At 61.7% G+C, this 8,667-nt stretch overlaps 2 protein-coding genes across 4 annotated transcripts; one reads left to right on the forward strand and one right to left on the reverse strand.

Moving 5' to 3' along the window:
• Positions 1-407: 407 nt before the first annotated feature.
• GLMP (glycosylated lysosomal membrane protein) lies at positions 408-4,151 on the forward strand. 3 transcript variants are annotated; one of them, XM_032398406.1, is made up of 6 exons: positions 408-551; positions 928-1,185; positions 1,381-1,581; positions 1,694-1,912; positions 2,361-2,617; positions 2,727-4,151. In XM_032398406.1, exons 1-6 carry the CDS (start codon positions 432-434, stop codon positions 2,890-2,892), a joined length of 1,221 nt encoding a protein of 406 aa, XP_032254297.1. In that variant the 5' UTR covers positions 408-431; the 3' UTR covers positions 2,893-4,151. The 3 variants fall into 3 exon arrangements, with proteins under 3 accessions (XP_032254297.1, XP_032254300.1, XP_032254298.1); XM_032398409.1 differs by lacking the exon at positions 2,361-2,617; XM_032398407.1 differs by lacking the exon at positions 1,694-1,912.
• Positions 4,152-4,166: 15 nt separating this feature from the next.
• Positions 4,167-7,995, reverse strand: TMEM79 (transmembrane protein 79). Its single transcript, XM_032398410.1, has 3 exons — positions 7,236-7,995; positions 6,859-7,072; positions 4,167-4,406 (listed from the first exon to the last, which is right to left on the reverse strand). Exons 1-3 carry the CDS (start codon positions 7,993-7,995, stop codon positions 4,193-4,195), a joined length of 1,188 nt encoding a protein of 395 aa, XP_032254301.1. The 3' UTR covers positions 4,167-4,192.
• Between the last annotated feature and the right edge of the window lie 672 nt (positions 7,996-8,667).

An 8,667-nucleotide genomic window follows, 5' to 3' on the forward strand; every position in this document is an offset into this window, starting at 1 on the left:
TGTGAGCTCTTCTAGGACAGGAACCTGCATACCTGGGGGCCCAATAATAATTGGTAACCATCTGGGGTACGCTGTCTCCCACCCCGAATTCTGTCAAATTCCTCTCTGTCTTCCCTACAACACAGCTTATTGGGATCCGCTGGGATCTTGAATCCTGACATCGTGGCCCCTTACGGGCTGCCAGCGTGGCCCGTCGGGTAGGAGAGGTCTGGGGTCTGGCTGCACACCTGTCTAGTGCGGGGTGTCTTGCTTGGAGCCCCACTGGGGATGAAGAGCTAACCTTTCTGATTGTATTCTCTTCAGCCGGGATCTGGGTTCAAGGAGGCGGTCTCTTTAAGAACTGGCGTGAGGCCCCGCCCTGCACCGAGATCAGCTGAGGGTGCGAGTCACATGACTCTGGAGTCTCTTCCGCCCTCTGAAGTTGGGGCCCCATGGGCGGCCGCGAGGGGCCCAGCTGGGGCCGGGGGCGCTGTGCCCCCAGCCCCACGCTCCTCCTGGGTCTTCTCATGTCTGCAGCCCCGCTTGGCCTGCTGGGGGAGGAGACCCGCCAGGTGAGGGGCTAGAAGAGTGGGTGCTTCAGGAAATGCTGCCCTGGGAGGGCACCCGAGCGGCAGGGGGGGCGGGGCGCCGCCGGGGCCCGTGGGACAGGATCGTGGAGGGCGGAGGCTCCCTGTCTTCGGGGGACACCTGCCGGACCCTGCCGGCCCGGGGTGACCCAGGTGGGGCTTTTCCTTACCCCTCCCCCAGCCCTGCGCCCTCATCTGCCGCCAGGGTCGGGGTGGTTGTGGCTCTGCCCACCTCCGCGCCTTCCAGATCCCTGAGTTTCCACACCGCGCTTCTCGCCTCTTTGCATCCCACCCAAGCGGCTTCGCCCTGTGTCTCTTTCCCGACTCCGTGCCCTTGACCCTCCACGGCCCCGTGTTGCAGGTGTCTCTGGAGGTCATCCCTGACTTGCTGGGCGCCCACCAGAACCTGCTTCACATCCGGGCGGTGGGCACCAACTCCACCCTGCACTACGTGTGGGGCAGTACGGGGCCTCCAGCGGCGCTGCTGGTGGCCACCAACACCCCCCACAGCACCCTGGCTGTCAACTGGAGCCGCCTGCTCTCCCCGGAGCCGGCCGGGGGCCTCAGCGTGCTTCCCAGCGGCAGCGTCCAGTTCTCTTCCGCCCTTGTCTTTACCAGGGTGAGGAGGCTGGGGGAGAAGCAGGGGGAGAGGCAGAGGGGTCATCCGGATCCCAGGGAGGGACTGAAGACTGTCAAGAATGGGAGGCTGGGGGTGGGGGCCCGCGAGTGGGGGTGGGGCCTGCGAGGGGGTGCGGGGTGGTTCCGGGGAGAGCGGGACTCAGCAAGCCCCGTCCCACCTCACCCCACCCCCCAGCTGTTTGAATTTGACAGCACTAACACATCCGAGGCGTCAGCCAAGCCTCCAGGAAAACCGTATCCCCCGTATTCCCTGGCCGAGTTCTCCTGGAACAACATCACGGACTCCTTGGATCCTGCCACCCTGAGTGCCACATTCCGAGGCCACCCCATTGACGACCCCACCGGGGCTTTTGCCAACGGCAGCCTGGCCTTCAGGGTAAGGTGTGGGGAATCAGAGGAACTCAGAAGGTGGCTTATGAGGGTGGGGGTGGCCTTCCAACACAGACAGGCCCCCGCTTCCCATGCCTCCCCCGCTTCCCCCACTCCAGGTGCAGGCTTTCCCCAGCTCTGGCCGACCGGCCCAAGCCCCGCGCCTCCTGCATTCGGCGGACACCTGCCAGCTAGAGGTGGCCCTGGTTGGGGCCTATCCCCGGGGAAACCGCTCCCTGTTCGGGCTAGAGGTAGTCACCTTGGGCCAGGGCCCTGACTGCCCTTCTGTGCAAAAGCAGCACTCCATTGATGATGAATATGCACCTGCTGTCTTCCAGGTCAGGCTTCCAGCGGAGAGGCGGGGGGATGGGGGAACGTAGGAGGAGCCCTGTGGGACCTCAGAGACTCGTATAACCATTTACTAACTAGCAACGTAGTTCAGCTCCTTTAAGTGCTGGTCACTGTGCTGATGAATGTGGCCAGGCCTCTGCCTTCGATGCAGAAGACAGAAGGCGGGCCTGGGGGCCAGGGGGCCTGGGGGCCTGGGGGCCTGGGGCGGGAGCTGAGTGCAGGCTTGCAGAGGGGCAGGGCTGGGAGAGGACCCGGTGCTCCTGATCCAACTCCCCCTTCTATGGAGGAGAGCCTCAGGCTTTGTGCAAGCAGCCTTCCGTCCTGGAGGCAGGCCCAGGCCCCAGGACAGCTAGTGACAGTGGGAGGCCGGGAAGGGTGAGGAACAGAAGGGTCGGCACAGGTCAGTCCTCCTCATCCTGTTGTCTTTCTCCCCAGTTGGACCAGCTGCTGTGGGGCTCCCTCCCATCGGGCTTCATGCAGTGGCGGCCGGTGGCTTTCTCCCAGAGGCAGAGGGGCCGGGACTCAGCCCTGCCCTGCCAAGCTTCCCCCCTTTACCTCACTTTGGAATACCCTCTCCCCCAGTCACCCATCGTCCGAGGCTTCTTTGGGTCCCAGACCAACTTCTGTGCCTTCAATCTGACATTTGGGGCTCCCACGGGCCCTGGTTACTGGGACGAACACTACCTCAGCTGGTGAGGGCCAGGGCGGGACCAGGGCTTTGGGAGTGGACGTGGGGCAGCCCAGCGTCCCGGTCTTCCTGCCTAACCTGCTTGCCTGTCTTTCTCACTCTGCTTGCCCTAGGTCGATGCTCCTGGGTGTGGGCACCCCTCCAGTGGACAGCTTGTCCCCGCTCATCCTGGGCATCATGGCGGTGGCCCTGGGTGCCCCAGGGCTCATGCTGCTGGCAGGAGGCGTGGTTCTGCTGCTGGGCCACAAGCAGTGCTCGGAATACCAGCCTATAAACTGAGGCCCGCTCACTGGAGGGCGGGACATGAATTTCCGGGCCTGCCTCGCTGGTCTGCCGGATGAAGGGTCAGCTGCTCCCTTCTTCCATCTGGCTTCCCTGCAGAACCTCAGAGACCACCCTCGGCTTCCTGGAGGCCCCCCGGATGGGGCTTCCCTCATACTCTGGGGAGGGACCAGCAACAGGGTGAATGCTAGAGGTGGAGGAGTCCCTTGGCGATGCTTCCCTGCCCCACCGGCCCTATTTCCCGGAACGCGACTCACAGGCCTAAATGAGAGGCCTTCTGACTTGTTGGCTGCCCTGGAAGGCACGAAATAGACTCATTTTCTCCCCAGGGCTCGTCTCTCAGTGTGTGGGTGTTGGGGATGGGTGTGGGGCTGGTTCCAGGAACCAGAGGCTGAGACGTGAGCGTTGGAGGCACGTCTCCGTGTGCGGCCCCCTCTCCTCTCCCGCCCGCCCCTCTCTGTCCTGTGGGGCAGGGGGTTCTGGACCAGTCTGCGTCAACAAGGAAGGGACGCCCGAGAGTGGGGGTCCAACATGAAGGAAGAGCCAAGGAAGACCGTGGTGGTCATTTATTGTCACACACACGTTCATACGGGGTTCACATCAGCCACCGTGCCCTGCAGCCACCCCCAGCCACCACGTGTGTGGGCGTGCACACACACACCCCTACCCCTCTCCGGAGGCAGGCTTCCCCTCCCCTCCGCACCTCCTCCCCTGGGAGAGGCGTGTTCTGAGCAGTTTGGAGGTGGGAGGTTACCGGGCTTGACTGGGTTGGAAGGGAGGAGGTATCAGCTCTGGGCTATGGCAGCTTTAATCGTCTGGACTGAAGCTGAAGGGCCAGCGAGGGCCAGCGGTGGAGGGTCCTGAACCCAGGCCCCCAGGAAGGTTTCCACCAAACGTGCAAGTCCTGCACGATCGGATGCCCAGCCTTTATCTTCGGCATGGGCAATATTTCCAGTCTCCCTGCAGCCCTCTGCTCAGACCTGGGACGGAAATGGTCAGTCTGGCTGTGGCTCACAGGAGGCTGGAGGGTGGGGCAGAGGCCAGCCGCAGTGGGTCCTGGAGGCAGCGCCCGCGGGGGCTGCTGGGGAAGGAACCTCACCCCTGCTCCCTGTCCTGGCTCCCCGTCCTCAGCACGCGTAAGGGACGTGGCCATCCACCTCTTCCCCTGCCAGAAACCCTCCCTCCTGACGGCCCCAGGCTCCCGAGGTAAAAGGCCCACTCGGACTCGGGGGAGAACAGGGGACGGTTGGGCAGTACTGGGGCTCATCCCCCGAGGCACCGGGGCCGGGGTGGGCACTCAGCCCCAGGGCCGAGGCCTGCGGTCCAAGGCGGAGCGGGCGTGGTCGGGGTAGTCCAGGCGGCTCTCGGCTGCAGTGAGCATGCGCTCGGGCTCCACCACGAACATGTAGTAGAGGTTCCACACGAGCATGGACAGCAGCGGCAGGAACGTGAGGCCGTAGCCGAAGCCTCGGAAGGAGCGGCCCACGGCGAAGGTGAGCCAGTACACCAGCCTGGGGGGGCCGGAAGAGGGGAGCGCGTCAGCTAGCGGGCATGTACACCAGCCTGGGGGGGCCACGGGTACAGCAGACTCGTCTGAACAGCCCGAGCTTACGCACTTACCGGGCTGGACACTGCACGACGTCAGGGCCACTGATGTAGACGCCCCTGCGTCTCCGTGGGGCGAATATATCACTCCCCTCCCTCTCTGCTGACTTTCCAAATTTAAGTTTAAAACTTTAGCGTAGGCAGCATACGTTCACGTGGTTCCAAGTGCAAAGGCACCAGTGAGTATAGTAAAATGTCTCCCTGCCCCGATCCTCGCCCCTCAGCCCCCCACCTCCCCTCCACCCGACTCGGATGTCCAGTATCACGGCGGCTTTGCGTCAAGCACTTTATGTATAGATGAGCAAGCAATGGGTGCATGTTTTCCTTTTCCCCTGTTTTGAAGTTTGGTAGCACACCATACAGACTGGTCCACACGCTGTTTTCCCCCATTAACTGTATCTTGGAGATTAGGGTTATAGCAGTACATAACCAGCTTCCTCATCTTTCACATCCTGATTACATCCCACTGTATTGGTTTCTCCTTTTGCAGATGAAGAAACTAAGACTCCAAAGGGGTTAAGTAAAACTGGTCCAAGGTGGCACATCAGGGAAACGGTAAAACTGTGATTTGAACCCAAGCCCGATCGTCACCCTCTCTCCTGCCGCTCTAGAGGGGCAGAGGGAAAAAAGAGAGTAAGGAAGCCAGCTTCAAGAGGGCCTGGAGCCCAAACGGATGGGTCTTTCCCCTCTTGGAATATCCACTCCAAATACACACCCCCAATGCCAGGAGGGCAGCAGCTTCCTCTTAACGGGTGAAGGACCACTTAGTACAAAATGGCCGTGCCTCCACTCTCACCCCTGGGATGAGGGGGAGAGCCTCGGCACTGCACCGGCAGGCACAGCGGGACACTAGCCCTTCCCAGGCACCAGACTCCTGCAAGCTCTCTGCATGAAGTCACTCATTTAACCCCCACGCTCCGCAGAGGATGAGGCTGGGCACAAGCGCTTGAGCACCTTGCCTGCAGAAGGGAAGGAAGGGCCCTGGGGACACTGGAGGGGCTGCCTTCCCGGCCCTACTGCTGCTGGCGGCCTCAGCGGCTCCTCTCCCCGGGTCTGCTGGCTTTCCTCGCTGTGGACTGGGTGAGAAGGGCAGACAAGCACGGGGTCTGCTTGAGCCAACTTCTGTCTGAGGCCGGCGCTCCCCAAGACGGACATGGGAGGGTGAGTTACACAAGTAGGAACAGGAACGCGTTCATCTGGGGGAACATCTGGGAGAAAACAGGCCGCACCACGGCCAGGAGGCTGGTGGGACAGATGGTCACTAGACTAGTCAGAAGTGACAGCACAGAGATTCTAGCTCAAGAGCAAGAATGTTTGGGGCGCCTGGGTGGCTCCGTCGTTAAGCGTCTGCCTTCAGCTCAGGTCATGATCCCAGGGTCCTGGGATCGAGCCCCGCATCGGGCTCCCTGCTCAGCGGGAAGCCTGCTTCTCCCTCTCCCACTCCCCCTGCTTGTGTTCCCTCTCTCGCTGTGTCTCTCTCTGTCAAATAAATAAAATCTTAAAAAGAAAAAAAAGAGCAAGAATGTTCTGGCAGTTAAAGGGACCTGGAATCCTGCATCAGAAGTAACAAAAGGAAATACGTTCGGGAAAAAATGGAAAGATCTGCATGCGCCTTCAGAAATTCAAAAGTGCTTTCTGGGTTAACAGCAGTTCACGTGGAAACACCCCAAAGAGTTTCAGGTGACTTCCAAATGAAAGCAGAGGAAGGAGGCTGCATGAGAGCCAACGCGGCTCCATTTGTATGAGCAGGAGGCCAATGCCAGTGGCCACCCACAATCAGGAGGCTCTCCTGCCCAGAGGGAAGGTCACAGGACACTGAGGGACTAGGACCATTGGGCAAAGAAAACCGTGGAGGAGCAGGGTGTTGGAGTGGGGACATCCAGGGCTGTTGTCAAATATCTGAACTGTCCTGGGCAATTCCAGAGTCAAAGTCAGGACAGCAGTTTACAGCACGACACAGAGAAAGACTCTCTAGTAATTGGGATCTTTGAAAAATGAAACACACTGTCTTACATAGAACTGAGCACTGGTCACAGGGAGTGTCCAACCAGAGGCCAGGAGTCTCACAGGGGAGTGCCAGCAATGGGTGGCAGGTTGATCTAGGTGACCCCCGGCAGCCCTTCCAGTTTTGGGTTGGTCTATGGCTCCCTGAAATCAACTTCCTTTGGGAAGACACAGAGCTGCTCACCTGCTACCAGGTGAGGTATGGTGCAAGGGAGAAAGTGGACTCATGGATCCAGGGTGCAATCCGGGCTAATGCAGAATCCAGAAGGCTCCCTGTCCCCGTCTCCCCAGACAAGATGTTGGGGTCCCTCCAGCACCATCCCCGCCCCTGAGCCCCACCCCCAGCCAACTCACCGGGAGATGGCAAAGAGACCGGTGAGCAGAGGGAGCAGTTTGAGGGTCTCTTGGGGCAGGTAGGTGGAGAGCACAGCCAGGTTGAAGAAGTACAGGATGAAGAGCTGGACCGACTGGGCCACGTAGCGCCGGTGGATCTCCACCTCCCGCCGCGGCTCCCCAAAGGGCCGCAGGGCAGAGAAGCACAAGAGGCTCAGCCCGTACACCAGCAGCCCTGGCGGGGTTGGAGAGCACGCAGGGTCAGCCTGGGAGCAGCAGGCGGGAAGCCAGGGAGGGCTCGCGCTGGGGCTCCCAACCCGGCGAGGGCCGGGCGCACGGGGCCCAGGGGAGGGGAGCTCCCGCCCCCAGCCCCGCTCCCTTCTCCCGGCCCGGCTCACCCAGTATGATGGGGAAGGTGGCAAAGACCCCGCAGCGCAGCGTGTAGATGAGGCGGGAGCTCATGGTAGGCAGCCGCGGGGCGTCGAAGGGCAGGAAGGCGTAGGCCCCATATAGCAGGCAGGGGAAGAGAATGAGGGCGGCTCCCACCGAGGCCACGGCCTTCAGCCCCTCTCGGCCTCCGCAGCTCCCACAGCCCCCGCAGGAGTGGCCAGGCGGCCTCACCACGGCCTCGGCCCACTTGCGCTCACAGGGCTCGGGCTGGGTGGCCCGGGCCGGCAGGCAGGCCCGGCGGTGCTCGCCCTCGCCCGCCTCACAGCGCACAGCCGGGTCCTCCTGGGGCCGCCGCTCGATGCACTGGAGGTCGATGGGCACGAAGGCCCGGGCCGCCTTCTCAGGCAGCAGGTTGGCATCATCTTCAGACAACTCCTCTAGCTTGGTGTGTGGCTCTGACTGGAGGGGTTCGGGCTCAATGTCCCGCCACCCGGGGGGGTCTGGGAATGGGGCACTGGGCTGGGGGCCAGTCCCCCAGGGCAAGGTGGCAGCCTCACTCACTGTGCTGTCGAGACCATCCTCAGCCCCCTCTCCGGCAGTGGTAGACCCAGCTGAAGACCCCATCTTGGAGGACTCAGCTCCATGGGACTCAGCCTCACCTTCCCCTTCTGGCTGCCGGCCATTGGGGACCAAGGCCTGGGGTGGGCTCTTCTCCAGGGCCTCAGACCCCTTCACTTCCAGCAGGGCCAGGGTCTCGGGTTCTGTCATCCTGGGGCCTCAGTTCTGGGGTCTACCATGAGGTCCTATCACCCTGGAGAGAAAAGAAAGCTCTGTCAGAAGTTCCTGGCTTCTGGCCCTCAGGACAGGTTTATAGGATTGGAACTGTCTGGGGCAGCTGGTCTCATGGGCTTTAGCCCCTTCTGGGACCTTAGGGAGAACAAGGTACCCAGGAAGGTGTTGAAACAGAAGGAGGTGGGAGGGAAGTGAGCAGCTGAAATGGAGACACCCTTTCGACGTCAAATGTCATCCAGTAGGAGAGGGTGAGTCAGGGGGCACAGGCGCTGGCAGCCGTGGCCTTGGCCAGCTCCCACCCACGCCTTCTACCCCCTCCACCAAAACCCCTGGGGTCATAGCCACCCTAATGCAGAAACAGGAGGAAGAGGGGGTATCTAGAGCTTTGCCAGGAGCTCCCTTTCCACCAGGGGCCTCCTTGCGTGCAGAGAAGCTGCCTCTTCATTTTCAAACCACCCCTTCTCCTTGTAGCTCCCTGCTTGGAGCTCTCCTGGTAACTGACACCAACGATCTGCCAACAAATCTGTCCCAAGGATCTGGCGGTTGTAGCGCGCCCTGCTCGTTTGTCTCCAAGGTGGGCACCTGGGCAGTCTCCACACTCGTCACCAGCACCTGTCCTCTATCCTCCATCTCCAGGGGGCCTGGGGC

This window comes from Phoca vitulina, unplaced genomic scaffold (assembly GCF_004348235.1).
Source record: "Phoca vitulina isolate PV1807 unplaced genomic scaffold, GSC_HSeal_1.0 scaffold115, whole genome shotgun sequence".
NCBI lineage: Eukaryota > Metazoa > Chordata > Mammalia > Carnivora > Phocidae > Phoca > Phoca vitulina.

Bases quoted from the DNA above. Each gene is read 5' to 3' on its own strand.
- GLMP (XM_032398406.1), top strand. From the start codon at position 432: ATGGGCGGCCGCGAGGGGCCCAGCTGGGGCCGGGGGCGCTGTGCCCCC. The intron at 1,913-2,360 runs GTCAGGCTTCCA...CTTTCTCCCCAG, and splicing joins ATGCACCTGCTGTCTTCCAG to TTGGACCAGCTGCTGTGGGG. The intron at 2,618-2,726 runs GTGAGGGCCAGG...TGCTTGCCCTAG, and splicing joins GACGAACACTACCTCAGCTG to GTCGATGCTCCTGGGTGTGG.
- TMEM79 (XM_032398410.1), bottom strand. From the start codon at position 7,995: ATGACAGAACCCGAGACCCTGGCCCTGCTGGAAGTGAAGGGGTCTGAG. The intron at 7,073-7,235 runs GTGAGCCGGGCC...CAACCCCGCCAG, and splicing joins CACCTTCCCCATCATACTGG to GGCTGCTGGTGTACGGGCTG. The intron at 4,407-6,858 runs GTGAGTTGGCTG...CGGCCCCCCCAG, and splicing joins GGTCTCTTTGCCATCTCCCG to GCTGGTGTACTGGCTCACCT.